Source organism: Galendromus occidentalis, unplaced genomic scaffold (genome assembly GCF_000255335.2).
Source record: "Galendromus occidentalis unplaced genomic scaffold, Mocc_1.1 scf7180000077029, whole genome shotgun sequence".
Taxonomy (NCBI): Eukaryota; Metazoa; Arthropoda; class Arachnida; order Mesostigmata; family Phytoseiidae; genus Galendromus; species Galendromus occidentalis.
Window position 1 is genome coordinate 142088 of NW_003805018.1, and position 15924 is coordinate 158011.

Consider the following 15924-nt stretch of genomic DNA (forward strand, 5'->3'; position numbering starts at 1 on the left):
CGCCGATGATTCAGCTCCCATCCTCGTGAAACGATGCTTGTAACAATACACTCTATCCTGGAGTCACGATTCCAGACTTGTCAGGATTCATTGTTTTTCCTCAAAAAATTCCCAGCCCGACTCTGCGCCACGTGATCAGAGCTTTCTACGATCATCTTCGGCTTGAGGACTTGAAAACGGAGCGAATCTGATTTCTCTGTCTTGAAGGCAGGAGAACGAGGTTCTCGGCTCCGAGAACACGCGATTCGAGAGGATTGCAGTTCATCTCGCTGGGAACACTTAAGGGAGGGATCAGAGAAAACAAATACCGCAAATGCTAAACTCGGACTCTCAGGTAGTACCCACTTCTCCGAGAAAGCTCCCTGGTTGCATTGTATGCATCGATTTTTCATCATCATCCATGGATCCCTTGACGCGGCGGAACGAGAGGATGTCCTCATGAGGGACGCTCCCCCGACCATATATGTAGTACATATTACCCTGGACACTCGCAGATCTCTCCGACGCAAGTGTCTATGAAGGTAGGAACGTATGTTCAGAATGCTACCGTCTATCTGATGGAAGGTTGATGTCTCATCGGATCAGTCCAAGCTCCCTCTCGGCAAGGACCGCCTGATTTCCTATACTATCGCTTCTGATCTACAAATATTGTAGAGCGTAAGTGTGTCCTCGCCATCGAAGGATGGCTCTGAATCCAGTCCCTATTGACACATCATTTGAGCGAGCCAAACAAAGCGATTCCCTTGGATCTCGAGATCTCCGCCTGCTAGCCAGGAGCGAGGTCCATCTCGGATCGAGCAATCAATGATTCCGCATCCGAAGCACCGTTCACTGAAGCGACGATTGCGAATGTCTCAGTGAGAAGCTATTATGGCTCTGGGCTCGACCCCATCATCGGAGAGCCCATGATCGAGTCGACACAGCAACAGAAAACATCTGAGGCGAGTGGAAGCACGGTCTGATGCATCATGACATCATGACGGTCTGAAAGCTCCCGAATTCTCGAGCTTCCGCGATTGTGGTGCCTAATGAGGGCGCTCTCGCTTCTATTCGTCCACAGACCAATGCCTTATTCCAACTCCTGAAAGAATGTTTTCTGAGGGCTGAGGGAGGGGGGGCTCGCAAAGGAGTAGCCTAAGCCCTGCCAATCCTCAATCTCATGGATACTCGTACAGGGTCTGATACAGCTATCAATGACGGCCTCCTCCGACACATCTATTTGGGTAGGGAATGACCCGTGGTGTATGTCGCTTCCAGGATGTGTCGGGCGTTCAACAATGCTTCCGGGCGGCTCTGGATGACTCGTCGGATCGGCTGCCCGATGATTAGGACGTATTTCCTGTCTCGAAAAGCTCGACAGCCGGGACTGGTTCCTCAGAGTTTTCATACCGCAAAGCTCTCCTCACGACTCAATTCTAGAGATGTTCTGAAGTCCTTTTTATGAACGGATGGATTGCGGATCGCATCAGAGTACCGATCAGTTGGTACGCACCCACGGGATCGCCCAGCTGACCGTTCCACAGGAACATTCAAACTTTAGCAATCGATGGCAGGGATCATCTCCGAGGGAATACGTGTGAACGTGCATAAAGTGGCTGACTGAGTTCTGGGTTTTCTCTCAATGACGAGGAACACGAGTCGGAGGGGACGTCCTCCGCTCCGGGCGCCGACAAGGCTGAATACGCCGTTGCAGGTCCTAAAGTGGACATCTAAACGTCGTCAGGAATAGGAATGCTGACCTACTCACCCGTCGGCGGTGGCGTTTGGAGAGATTCCAGAAGGCTTTTCAGTGCCACTCGATGTAGCTGATGGATCACAATCACCTGCCACACTGGATTCCTGTGGATCTGCAGCACTTGCTTCTACGATACTTTGAACGACGTCTGAGTCAGATAATGCGAGATATGACAACATCAAGGGTCGAATCGACGATCAGTACGCGGGATGCAATCAATCTCACTCAGCTGGCCTTATCTTCCTGCCGAACCGCACCTTCCTGAATACTTCGTAGCAAACGGTGAGTCTTTGATTTTCCGCCTCAGTCTGCTCGTTGCGCTGACCCTTCTCAGTGTGCTCGATGCCGCCACAACGACAAACTGATGGAGAAGAGCAAGAATGAGTTCTCGATCATCGGTTCCCACAAATGCTGCACGTGAACCCTGACATTCGAGGTCGGCTCGATCTGAAAGAGCTCGACGAAATCCACGGTATTCTATGCAGAACAATGCTTACTTTTCGATTCTAGCGAAACGCCGGAAACCGTACACAACATCCAAGCTTGAGTCAGAGAGTTTTCGAGACGGGCGCTCAACGGCTCCAAGCTGAGGGAAACCAGTGGCTTTCATCAAAGGACAATGAAAGCAGGGTTGATTTCCAGTAGGGAAGGGGCGAGAAAAGGAGCCTTCAGGGATCGGACCAGCGAGCAGGCGGCTGACGGACCGACGACTGGCGCGGGCTCCTCCTCCCGAGCCGCTACAAGAAAAAGGCGGGGCCAATTTCCATATGAAGGGAGATAAGTCCCCCGCTAGCGCGACCATGACTGCCATCGCTGCCACCACCGATGTTAAGTTCATTCTGATGCATTAGTAATTGTGGAAACACAGTCGCATCGATGAGATCGTTCTACTCTTCTTAGCAGCGCAACGGATTTTCTAGCTTTCAAAGCTCATAAAAAGCGTCTAGTCCGCATGCACGTTTCGCAAGGAGGCATCGGAGCTCCAATCCGCTCCATTTCTACCAATCAATCACTCGATGCTCGACTCGATATACCTATATGGAAGGCATATCTCCCTCCGTACAGGAGTTGGATTTCCGAGGAATTGACATGGGAACCTGTCTGTTCGCACATTGTCCGCCGTATTCCAAGTCGCTGAACGTAAGTGAGCGTAACTGACGTCGTAACGTTACAAAGTTCTCTGAGCAGAGCTTTCCGTTGTCCCTCACAGACAAATCACATTCGGAAAGATTCCAAGGAAATGTGCGTCAATCTCGAAGTGCTCACGGTTCCGCATCAGATGACGATACCTTCGACAGGAGCGCTTGCGTCCCACACGGCTAGTATTCGATATGTCTGTCGAGCCAGTCTTCAGATCTTCGGATGATTGAGTGGAGCGAAATCATGCTGCACGCAGAAAACTGCAAGGCGATCCTTCCGGACTCGACTTTCGGAACAAGCTGATGAAGCAGCACAGGCAGCTTCGCAGCTAATGAATAGGCACAGGCTTTCCCAGCTCTCGCCCGTGAGCGAACTCGTGTCTGAGTGGAAGTCTGCGATGCTCGATTGCTACGATTTCGTCGACTGCAATCTATTTCTTAGTGAGCTCCTGAGCCAATTCCGTATTTCCTACCAGTGAAGTTGATGGCCCCGAATTCGTCAAGCCTCCTCTTGAGGGAATCTGGGAGCCAGTTTCCTGTGGTCAGAGTAGAGAGCACGAAAGACTCGGGTGAGGTCGTGGCAAAGGGCAATCTGCGGTATAAGGATCTTCGATAGTGAAGGTGCGAAGGATAGAGACATGCGGAGTCTTTGGGTTGTGCGCATACGAATTATCTTGAATCGTCCGTGGAGACCGCAATATCCAGTTGAGGTCCCATCCTCAACCCAAGTCTAGGCCTTCCGGTGCTCGGAAGCCTGACTGCAGATGACCGCCGTAGCGTGACCGCACGAGGAGGACTTTCCCATGTCGCTTTCGAGCGCCGACCTCGATGAGAACAGTACCTTGCTCTTTTATTCCTCGCCGGCCCCTTGAAAATCACGACCATTCCCATGATCGCCGCCGCCGCCGTGAGGGAGCTTGCTCGCGTGGAGCGTGGACAAATGGGAAATGCCGCCACAGCGATGAGTCGAAACTCACTCGACTGATTTACAATTTTTTGACCTCCTCCAGCTATGTTCACATTTCAAACACAGAAAGAGACCCTAACGTAAGGGGCGGAGGCTCAGCTGGATATCGGCGGATGCTGTTTTGCGATTTGTCCGTCGAGATTGTCGATTTCCCCTTTTTTTGTTCTTCAACTCTAGACTTCCCTTCTGAAGTTGCGAATCCTATTGCGGCACTCCTGCTAGGATCGAAGCGGAATCACTTCTCCTCCAGAAAATCGTTATGACCTCTAGTATCAGGTGTATCCGACCGTGCCTTTTCGGGTCTATGAGATCAGTACCAAGTCGTCAGCCAATAACAATCCACTAATCGGAAAATGTCTCTGCCGCTCGGTGCGGAATAAGTTCCCTGGCAGTCTCACCATAATACGACTCCTTTGTGCTGGAGCTTCGATTGGAGCCCGAATAATCTCAAGATGAACAGGATCGGAGACAGCGGGCAACCCTGTCGAAGTCTTTTTCCGTTCGTAAAGTTTTGGATTTGCGGCCATTATAATGATAGGCTACTCTGTTATCGGAATATATAGAAGTTTCATTAGTTCTATGATGGGTTTTCTCTCCAGAACTTCTCGGAGTCGTGCCCTGTCAATCCGACCGGACAGGCACGGGTGTGGGCCAAAAAGCAGATTATCTCCAGCCTAGCAATTTCGATGGCGGGAGTCAAGATAAAAATGCAATCTTATCCTCTCCTGTCTTTTCTGGAGCCACATTGCGTTTCACCGATTACCTCCGCTTGTTGCATCCGATTCTGCATCTCTCGGCCGAGTATCCGCGCAAATAGCCGGTACGCACCCTAAAGGCGATGGGGCCGTATTATACTCAGTCAGGGACTGAGCGCAGTGAATAAACATATGTAGGAACATGTGTGTATTCCATCTTATTCTGATGCCTCGGATTAGTCTCCGACGCATCGAGGCTCGTCGGGCAAGTACGGATCAAGCCGATCCCGCAGTATTTCCGAGATATCATTATATAACCCGCAGAGATTGCCGATTCCCTCAATTAAGGCAACGTGCCACGGCACGTTTCAAAAATACGTCCATGGACAAGGAGTTCGCTTGAGCCTGCAACGAATGCGACCGTTTGTTGTTCGAGCGAGACTTGAAGACGGCATCCCCTCCATCAGCTGGAACATCGTCCCAGACATGCAGGGACAGAGTTCGGATCATGCTCTAATTGTTCAAAGGTTTGACGAACTCACGAGGTCTCGTCCATGATGAAGATACGTCTCCTCGCATATATCCTCATACGCTCGAACATCTCGTGCGACAATCATTATACTAGCATTTCGAAACATTGTGAAACCTTCCTCATACGACCAGCCGCGGTGCACCAGGAAAGCGGCCCGAGGCGGCATTCAAAACATGTATCGCTGTTTGCGGTCAACCGAAAAATAACTTCGAAGTTATGGAAAATCGAGAATTCGCGGACCGATTGATTGGCAAGAGTCTGGGGTCAGGGTTTCGTGAAAACGATTCCTAACTCAAGACAGCATTGGGCTGTGCGAGAGAAAGACTTGTTCGCAGTGATTCGTCAGCGCGGAGCTCGGTGAGCCGACTGCGTTCCTCACCATTAGCGCGAACGAAACTCACTAGCCGAGTCTGCCACGTATTCCCCACGGCCTTCCCGAAGAATACAAATATATGCGTCGAGATCGAGATACATGAGAACGATGTTTCCGAAGAGCTCGACTAGTGCCCGGAAATGCGGTTGCCAGCGTAGTTTATTACAACAAATTGGTGAATGCAATCATGACGATTATGCTAGGGTTAGAGAGGGATCCAACCGAGCATATATCCCAATCGATGCCGCGTACGGTACAGATGATCAATGATCAGCGATCTGTGTAGCGTCGATAAGGCCGACATGAGTGACCCGCCAACGATAAAGGATTGAACCCACTCCCTTGCATCCACGTGCACCGGTAGAAGAAAACAACATTGTCGTTTCGATATTCCGTATCGACCGATGTCAACACGGGTCTTTCTGCCCCTGACTGAGTAAGGATGACGACCGAAGGAGGGGTTCCGATACAACGCAGATTTTGGTGAGGTTCGCACGCCTTCCCACCGGTTGTGCTTTCGTACTACCTGCTGTTTCAAATCGAGCTTCCCTTGGTTGGTCATTACTCGACGCTACTGTGATCGAATACCCCCACCCGGTGCTCGCCGAGCTTACTGTGACGAATGCCATGGGATACATAAAGCACGAATCCGGCAGCCATCCAATAACCCAAACGCTCCCAGGCTGCCTCTTTCAGCGTTGTCATCAGGAACACGTTGCAGAATATGCTGACAATCGGGAGGAGAGGTGCCAAAGGCATCTGGAATCCGAAAATTTGGTTCAGGATTCTCGCTCTCCGCGGTCAACTCTGAATAATTTCAACGTTGAACGGAAATCAGGGCAACTATACGGCAACGACTAGATTTCTTTGCCATCATGTTCGATTGCCCCCTCGACGAGAACCATGTAGACAACGAGGGTTTCGTAGTTTTTCCGCGACGAGATCAAAGATGCAGAGAGGACGTGATCGGACTCACCTTGTATTTATCGTCATTTTTCCTCTCAGCCAAAGGATAGAGGAATGCCGCGCACAGGAGAATCGACGCTCCACAGGTTCCAGCGATGTAGGAACGAGCGGTCAGACCGAGTGACGAGTGAAGAGCGAAACCAGTTCCGAACGAGGAAATTAGAACAAGGACGAGGACGCACATCACCAGCTCTCGCTGGCTGATTCCGGATGGGTACAGACACCTCAGTCGCCCGGCCCACGGCTTGAGAGCGAGAGTCCGTTCCTTGTCGCGAATGACCTCCTGGAAATTGCCCGCTCATCGCACTTCTTAATAGCCTCGGAAATACGGGTGCTGAGGTGCATCGAGATCAACATGCCAACCTCGGCTCCGCGACGCGGTCCCACCTCAGCATCATCTTCTTCCGTGTGGCGTACGACCAGAACAGCGAAAGCCACGAGAAGATACGCGAAAAGTGTCCCGATCGAGAGCATTTCTATGATCGCTCCAACATTGAACACCACAGCCGTAGCCGCCGCGAATAGAGTGCCGAGGAGCATGGATATAATTGGAACCTGGAAGTAATTTCCAATGAGAGCATCTATGGTAGTCCACGAACGCCTGCGATGACATTACCTCCAGCAGGATCGAAACTCAATGATGCCGGAAAGGGGCCTCAGGAAAACATCTCGGGACCGTCATTGGGTGCAGTATCAATCTTCACTTCGGTCGAAAGCGGTTACTCCTGCATTGGGAAACCAGTGAAACCGCTCCGTAAGCAGTCGGCCGCCAGATTCTTACTTTACGATAGGTTTTCTGCAAAGCCGTCGGCAGCAAACCGTCATCGGCCATTGCGTAGATCACTCGGGATACTCCGTAAATTGTACCGATGATTGCCGTAGCCATGCAAATCATCGCCCCGATCGAGACGGTGGCCTGCGCCCACGCCACCTCATGGTATCCAAGAGCATCGGGAATACCTGAAGAGTCGGTGGAGAGTGTTTCATTTTTCTTCTTGGCGCCACGTCGATCACCTCTGCTTCGATAACATTTCTTTACCTGAGCTCCGGTGTATGTTGTAGTATGGCAACATGAGGGTGAGAACTGCCGAAACAGCAATGTACACGACTGAAACAACAGACATTGTGATGAAAGTGGCCGCTGGGATCGCTTTCTTGGGATCGCGTGCCTCTTCTCCAGCCGCTGCCATCCCGTCGAATCCCACGTAAGCGAAGAAGCATTGGGATGAGGCCTGCGAGGAAGCAATCAACTCGAATAATTGTTCTGCTGTCTGAGTGGATCCATCGATGTGGAAAGAATCTAGAATCCATCACTCGGAACCTGAGATCATTCTAATTATAGTTTCATTCGAACTCACGGCGAAAACACCTTTCCAACCGAAAGGCAGAAATCCGTTTATGAATCCCTGCGGTTTCGGATCTCCTTCTCTATACTCCCAGTTGCGGAGATCAGCGAACCAACCCCCCACGCCGAGAATCACAGCTATGACAGCGATGTTGATGAAAACGAGGATATTATTGAGCCACGAGGTTTCCTGTAGCGGGGGAATCGAAGATACTTACTCTCGAGGCTTCATATTGTACACTCTCGTCGTGCCCCGGGAACTCAAGGGCATCAATGATTGGGGCATGTAGTCGATTGAGTCCTTCACCTTGGCGCCCAGCATCATGAAACCGAGGAAAGCCACTAGAATCATCGCTGCCAAGACGTTGGGATAGTGACCAATGAAACCATCAGAACCTGCTTCCAGGGTACCGAACACCTCGATCGTCATGTTGGATATAGCTCCCCCGACCAGCGAATCGGCGTATTCGCTACACGACCTCGCTGTAAAAAAAAACATGTTCCACCCAGCCAAATCAAATGACTAGGTACTCGATCGAGCTGGAATCACTAGAGGCATGGGCACAGCCACGGCCTGAAAACTGATGCTGCTCTGTGATCGCATCGGATGCCGATCCATTGATCATCAATTCATCCCATTTCAGCAGGATCCGGCTGAGTTCTCCCACATCCCTCAGATCGACCGCAGAACTTGGCTCCCGTTTCCCATCGAAGACGGCCAAACCGCTCCGGACGAGGCATATGGAGTACCTACATATCAACGACTCAGGTTGCCGACTGTCAATCGATCTTACGCGGCTGAGCCTGTACAGCGGGAAGTAGGGACACATCCGGTGTCTGACAAGGAAGAGTTCTGAGTGCTCCATGTGCTTCGGATCCGCTCCGATGCGCTTCCTCGTATGGCATAATTGAAGCTATCCGGCACGAGAAGGGTGCTCCTGAATACGTATGCGTACCGAATAATCCCCACTCGATTCCTCCGGTCCCCGCTTCCGCTAAAGCGTGAGGTATGCCTTCCTCATTCTCGAGGGGGGAAATAATCGATTCCAACAGATGCGCCTTTCGAAGCCATCCACTCCCGAGCATTCTCAGTCAAGTAATTAGGCACTGAACGGCTGTCCGATGGGAACAAGAGATGATTGAGCAAGTTGAGCTGGACTCGGTGATGTGCACCGTTCTCGTGCTCTATCGGGAATTTAGTTTCTAGCCAAACTGTGTGGGTGCTTCTCGGAGTTTGAGTGCCGCCTCGAGGATGGATCCTGAGAGCGAATACATCCAGAGGGATCGAAGCCGGGTACCTGCGCTCCACATAGGATATTTTTCCGGCAGCAGCGATTCAACTCACGGAACTCACGGCGCCGGCGTCATAAGCTCATGCCTGATCGCATTACACGTGGCGAACAGACCAACCTTCCGACCGCAAGTCGTCATCTTAGGCCAGCAAGGACAGAATCGTCACACCTCGAGCTAGAGGCTGTCACATAGCTACCCACGAAATGGCTCGACGCAGTATTGAGTCATAATTGATCATCTTATCCATAGTGTATGGAGATAAACGAAGCATAAGGATAGTAATCGTGGACGCGTCGGATTCAATCGTCGGATGTGCCCGAGCACTCATGTTCTCCTCGTGACGCATTTCATGCAGACGAAGACTCAAATCTGGGTGCGGGGACGCAGTGAGGCTCATACATCTTCCACAGAAGTAACGAATCATTCTCCACGATAAGGACTTATCCGCAGATCGCTCAGCGCCAGACTGTTTTGAAATCCCCCGGTTCTCTCGGGGCAGTGGACACATTGTAAATGCCCCCATGGAAAGATACCGCGTGGATCTGCGGGATTCGTTCCTTGAAACAATGGGCGCTCAACGGGAGGAACTCGGTAGAGTATCACGGGGAGGACATCAAAAATCGCTCAAACACGTCTTGCGCCAGGCCGGTCTCCAGATGCTTCGCTCCCCAACGGACCAGCGCCCGAACAGCACTCGCCCAGATAGACCGGCGCCGAACAGGCTGACGCGGAAAAAGGGTGACCCCCGAATGGCTCGCGCCTAAAGCGCTGCGCCCGAATTGGATACACTACAAGAACATGCTGAGAACGAGGCTCTCCCGTTGAGTCGATCAGTTGCAAGATGTTCGCTTGTCGGGGTCGTAGGGAATCCATTCGGGCTAGCATGCATCAAGTTCGCTGGGCCCTCGCAGAGATCCTCACTACGCGAGATACGAACGGGTGAACAACGGTGCCAGAAGAGACATCGTCATCGACAGAAAGTCGGTCCCGACAAGTAATGCGCGGCACGCCTTTGCTATGTGAGAGCCCGGAGCAGCGGCGGATCCAGAATTCCTCCGAAGGGGGAGGCGATCAATGTATTGAGGGGGCGGATTGATGCCTAAGCGTTACTTGAACATGGGAAGTACAGGTCGGAGGAACGCGCGAGGGAGAGGCGATTCTCCCCCTCCTGGATCCGCCACTGACTCGGAGAGCGGAAGCTATCGGAAGGATCACTGGTGCAGGTCCATTTGATCAAGACGGCTCCCGCGTTCGTACGCCATCGCCTCGCCAATGTTCGTTGTCAAGAACGCGGAAGCCTTTCAAGACGATTTTTCGCGCAGCTCTCAAGCGTAGTTTAGTCCACGGAATCGGATCTCATTCCTGTTTATAATCAAATTTTGCTTGCCGCAGAATCTCGACACCGAGCAGCTTCTAACTCACCTGTCCAGATACGAGACAATCTGCCTCGACTGCACGTCGTAGCGCAAAATTATTATGAGTGAAAACGTTATTCCGGTTTCCGGGGGTAGAGGGAGGGTTCCTAAATATACGTCCGCATTCTGTACGATCTTCTCGGTTTCCTTCCCCCTCGCTCCCGAGAGGGTCTCACCTCATGGATGCAATTCGTATGCGCATCGTTCCCCATGCCAGAGTAGCGTGGTGGAAGCATCAAATTATCCCTCCCCACTGCCTGTTGACATTTTTCAATTTTGACTCGGGAATAAGGATTTCTATCCTTCTGCATATAATTTTCCCCGTTCGACAGGGCGACGCCCCGGACACGAATTCCGGAACGGGAACTTTTGGAGAGGAGGAAACCCTCTATTATCTGCTTATTGAGGCGATGAACTCCGTTTCATAATCCGCGCCTTCGGAGGCCACCGCGGTACTGCTAGATGACTCGTCTGAACTCGTTCCACCCTGTTTCTTGATCCCCCACTCATATTCTTGACCGCTGTTTCAGCGGAGTCATTGACCGGCCTCAGGAGAAATCTAACCGTATTGCAACCTGAAGATCACCGCCGCTTAAATGAAGATACGTGGCTGGGAATCGATGCGGAGTTTGTCAACTTGAACAGAGAACTCTTTGGCCTCCTTTATGTGAAAATGCGTATGCCGTGGAGATCTAATTACTTTAAAGTTGTCGGACGAATGAAGAGAGAAAGCTCCGTCGGGCGAGGATGCATCTAAAGGTCGCAGACTACCCGTAGGGGTTGAACTCCTACTGAGAGAGCGAACAGTGCATTCGTTCGTGACGGTGGTCTCCATGTTGCGGTACGATCAGATCTCTCCAGAGGCCACTCGAGGGCCCCGCGGCCTAGAACGTCGGGACATCGAAATTGATCGACAGCACTTTCCCTGGATAACGCCATGCGTGAATCGGTCTAGTGATCACGCAAACTTGAGAGCGCCTCGGTTCTCTGACAGTAGCAGTGAACGGCAGGAGATCCTAGAGACGGAGATGACAGGTGCAAATCCGGTCGATTAGAGTGAGCCGAATCGAGACCTCAAAACATGTGAGTTGTCGTCGGAATCGCTCGCGGTGTCCCCAAGTTATTCGTTGTTAGGGTATTGGTTTGAAACCATGTTCCGCAGGCCTGGCCGGGGGCGAAGGTTGCCGTTGAAGAACTTGATGGGCAAGCATGGTATATGGCTCTTCGAACAGCTGAAGAAAGTGTCTCGCGTAGCCTCCAGCCACCCTCCACCCTTTGGACAGGGGATATTGGTTCATAATTCATGATGTTCTTTGGGTATCAGATCGAGGAAAGCGATTCCGGTATTCATTGGCGTTGTAGCTCGCATTCTTCTCCGTGTAGGTAGAGGAAAAAGGTCGCGCCGGAGAACCCTACTGACCCCAGGGGTCCAGATATCGTAGGTTTGAATCTCCGGTCCGGAAGATTCGTCAATGGCAGACGCCTCCGGGTTCGGCTGAGAGAAGCATCCGGCTCAAATCGGGGTACTGAGGTGTCGCCTCTTCACACACTATTGACTCTTCGGGGCGATGATGTAGGCCCTGGTGATTATTCACAAAGAGAAATCCGGGAGCCTCCGATCCTGGAGCCCCGCGTCTCGTAAACCACTTCCCCCTTTCTCGAAGCACGCAAGACCTGCAGAGGTTTTGTTTGTGCAAATCGAACGTCCCTTGAAAGCGCCCTAAGGCACGATGGCTTGACTGAAGTCACCTCGAAAAGCCGATCGGAGGGAATTCCCCCATTCCCAGCAGAGAAGTCCGTTGTCCAATACAGATTGCTAAGGACAGATCCAAGCCGTACTCGAAGATGAGCTCGTTGCTTCTCCCGGAAATCTCGAGGCTCCCCGTAAGCCTAGATGCCATCGTCAATGGAAGATGCCCATCCGGTTCTTGTATGCCTTGGGGTGCAAGTCTATAAGAGCATGCCCCTCCATCAGATTGCGTTCGGTATTCATCGGAGTCTTGATTCGGAAAGTCATGGCTGTCTCAGCATTTCCCACTGTAGCCTAGGTCTGTTGAGCGGTCTATACGGAATTTGAAGTGGAAGAGCCATCCGATGCTTCCTAATTCCTGAAAATGAGGGAGGGGAAATGGAAACACTCGATCCTTACCAAGGTGGCTGAATGAATGTTTCCAGTAATCCCACCCCCATGCAGAGGTCGCTCCAAGTCCAGATTCGACACAGTCGGCCAAGTCTGCTCGTGCTGAGCTCAGGAATGAGGAAAACTCTCAACTCCCTCGAAATCCGAGAAAATCCGCGACCCTGGGAATTTTTCCGCCCTCTCGGAGAGCGATCCGGAAACTTCGCCGAACACTCTCTCGCGAAGGAGGACCCGCACCCTTCGAACACAGTGACCTTCGCGTAGTCTCTGAATCCACTGCAAACACTCTCCGGTGGAAACCCGTGATACCGGTGACGGAGGCGGATTCCCATTCATGAGAGGTCTTCTCCAGGCTGTTTCTCCCTCTCCGGAGAAAAAACCTTCCCGGAGATACTTCTCTTCCCTGGTTGCGCTAAATGAACATCGCGAAAGAATCGTCAGGGGCTTCGACGAGAAATCTCCATGGAAGCTCAGAGAGCTCGAAAACCTATCTGGTGCGGACTATCGCTGGGAGCGCAACTTCACGATTTCGGCTGCCTTGAGAATGAGGGAAGCGAGACATACTTCTTCCTCGCGTTTTCCTCAAGCCGGCGACTCCACGGAGCCCGAGATTCGATATAGCCAAACTGCCCCAGCGTTGGCCCTTATAATAATCCTAGGCTCCCTAGACATAACTATGTCGTGTAACAGACGAACGGGGGGTCGGCCGCCGGAGGAGCCTGTAATCCTCAAGCGAGAAGTACTCACCAGCCATAAACGCATTACCGACTTCGCGGTATAAAGATGACTTACAGCAAAGCACGTGATTCCCGGAGATGAAGTCTCCGCAAAAAGCTACTTACCGATGACTGCTAGAGAAAGCACATTTTCCATGATCACATTCCAACCAACGAAGAAAGCCATCAATTCGCCGACGGAGAAGTAAGTGTACGAGTACGCAGATCCAGCCCGAGGATATCGCACCGCGAATTCGGCATAAGCTAGAGCCGCGAATAGAGATGTGATCCCAGCGATCATATAGGAAATGACGAGAGCTGGACCGGTGTAATCGCGCGCCAATTCAGGTGAGAGGACATAAATGCCTAAAGACCACGGATAAGTTTCCTATAGATTCAGAAAGGGTCGATCTCCAAGATCTCAAGCCGTGGAGCCTCGGAAATTTTCGATTGGAAAATTGATATCATGAGCCAAATCCGCCACTCATCAATTAGTAGAATCAGACCCTGCGTACTCGCCTGAGCCAAGCATATTCCCGATGCCGAGGAAGGCCACATCCAAGGTTGACAAGCATCTCCTGAGATTCGTGTCAAGAACGTCTGATTTGAGATCCTTGAGGCGCACCATTCTCCGCAGATAATCCGTGATTTTGAAGTGGTTCCACATTTCGGGCGGCGCTCGGAATCCGGTAAGCTTCAGCTAGCCCGCAGACGGAATTGAGATGACGGAGAGAAAAACCTGTCAATTGCATGAGTTCTCGGATTGCGAGTTCGAGCTTAGGCCGACCGCCTGTAGCTCGGTCCACGGTCGTGGAACTGCGCACGGAGAGGAGCGCGTGGTTCTTTTTGCTCTCTCCTCCAGTGGCCACCAGACTAAATACTCCTCTCGTCAATTCATTCACTCTTTTTGCATTTTTTTTTAACCCGAGAGGCGACTCTGACTGAGATTCGTTATCTATGTTTGGTACACATCCAGTCAGAGCCGGATTCCGGATATCGGGAATCGCATCCTCGCTCACGACCGCCCACGGAATCGGCCGGGCTACTTCATCGTTAGCTCCCGGGGTCTCCATGTTCGATTCTAAATGTCTCGGAATCAGTCACTCAGGCCCCGCGATAGAGATCGTCAATCACCTGCCTCAGCATTGAGGCAAGAAGCAGCTGGCGCATGTAGTACGAACATTGGGACTCTGGCAGGGTTTCTTGCAGATCGGGCTTCGGAGCATCGCGTCCGGAATGTATGCCGAGGCCCGAAATCAGACTGACTCTCTTCGATTGGTGTGAATCTTCCAATTGGTGACTGTGCGCTCGGTCTGATGGACGCCACAAGGAAACGCGGTCGCTCCGGCAAACAGACATGGCACTGAAGTATTATCCAGACCCGTCGCACAGCGCTTAAGACATCGACTGGAGAGCGTTACTGTTTGCTCAAAATCTCGAACCGACTTTACAGCTTGTCGAGCTCCGCCGCCTTGTCCGGAATATGATGAGCTTTATGGATATCCAATATTATACCCGAGGAGCTCAACCACAGGGAGTCATCTCGCATGTTCCTTGAGCCGTGGAGAAGGAATCGGGATTCACTCACTTGCTGCTGTAGACGTTCGGTACGCAGAGGTATGGTCAGTCGCTCTAGGGATCCGTTGAATTAAGAGCAGAAATAGCTGAGCGTCCAGCTGGTACACTGGGTGCTGCGGCGACTGAGCCTGCGCTGGCGTGAGCCGCGTAATGCCCTTCTAAGATGAGAGTCGCGCTTACGGATTACAGTCATTAGTCGAATCTCGTAGAGGGCTGCACGGCTTGCTGTCGTCGATGCTGTATAGATTTCATCAGTGAGAGAATCGAGATTTACGGTCAATTCTTACTTAGATATACCAACGCTTAAGTGAATCCAGCGACACGGCATTTCGTATGAGAATGTTTAATTCACAGCCCACGATGCTTCCGAACGTCGCATGCGGAAGTGTCGTGGCGAGTTTCCAGGTGAAAACGTTTCCAAAATGGCCCGAGTGACCAGGCGGATAAGCCTCGGCCTCGATGCGACCAAATTGTGATCAAAATCACTAGGTAATAAAAATCACTCCGCGGCTCCAGAACTCCGTCGATACTCGACGCAGCCCGAGGAGTATGGAGATCCACGGGGGAATTATCTTGGAATTCTCGAGCGAGCCCTCAATAGGCACTGATTTTTACATACTCCCGGGAAGCTCAGGGGACGCGAATAGATCTACGATATCGAGCACAAGCATGGGGTGTTTGGGGTCGGCGGCTTGTTTTTCGGGTGAGGTAATCGGAAAATGTTTCTTGGCCGAACCATGCAGCCAAGGTTTGACGTCCCGGATATCATTATTCACATTGCTTCCGAGGACGGATCCAGAGTGCAAATGTGCTGAGGAGGATCAAGGCCGAGTGCCTGCGCTTCCGTACGGAATATTTTGCCGGCAGCGGGGATCGGACCCTTGCCGCCTCCTGAACGAGCAGTTTCGCTATGCACCTTCGCATTGCGAAGTGACATTTGCTCAACCACCCGTCGTTGGGTTAGGGAATCGAAGTCCGCTACCGCGGGGAAATCGTGACGAAAAGGAGCCCCTCGGCCTAAATGCTCCCT

General features: G+C 51.8%; 1 protein-coding gene across 1 annotated transcript; it reads right to left on the reverse strand.

Annotated features, from left to right (window-relative positions):
- Positions 1-6002: 6002 nt before the first annotated feature.
- LOC100904892 (cationic amino acid transporter 4) lies at positions 6003-15016 on the reverse strand. The gene is made up of 10 exons (XM_018638445.1): positions 14905-15016; positions 13836-14055; positions 13443-13682; positions 8060-8235; positions 7766-7942; positions 7447-7639; positions 7189-7367; positions 6795-6962; positions 6418-6690; positions 6003-6200 (listed from the first exon to the last, which is right to left on the reverse strand). Exons 2-10 carry the CDS (start codon positions 13981-13983, stop codon positions 6003-6005), a joined length of 1752 nt encoding a protein of 583 aa, XP_018493961.1. The 5' UTR covers positions 13984-14055; positions 14905-15016.
- Between the last annotated feature and the right edge of the window lie 908 nt (positions 15017-15924).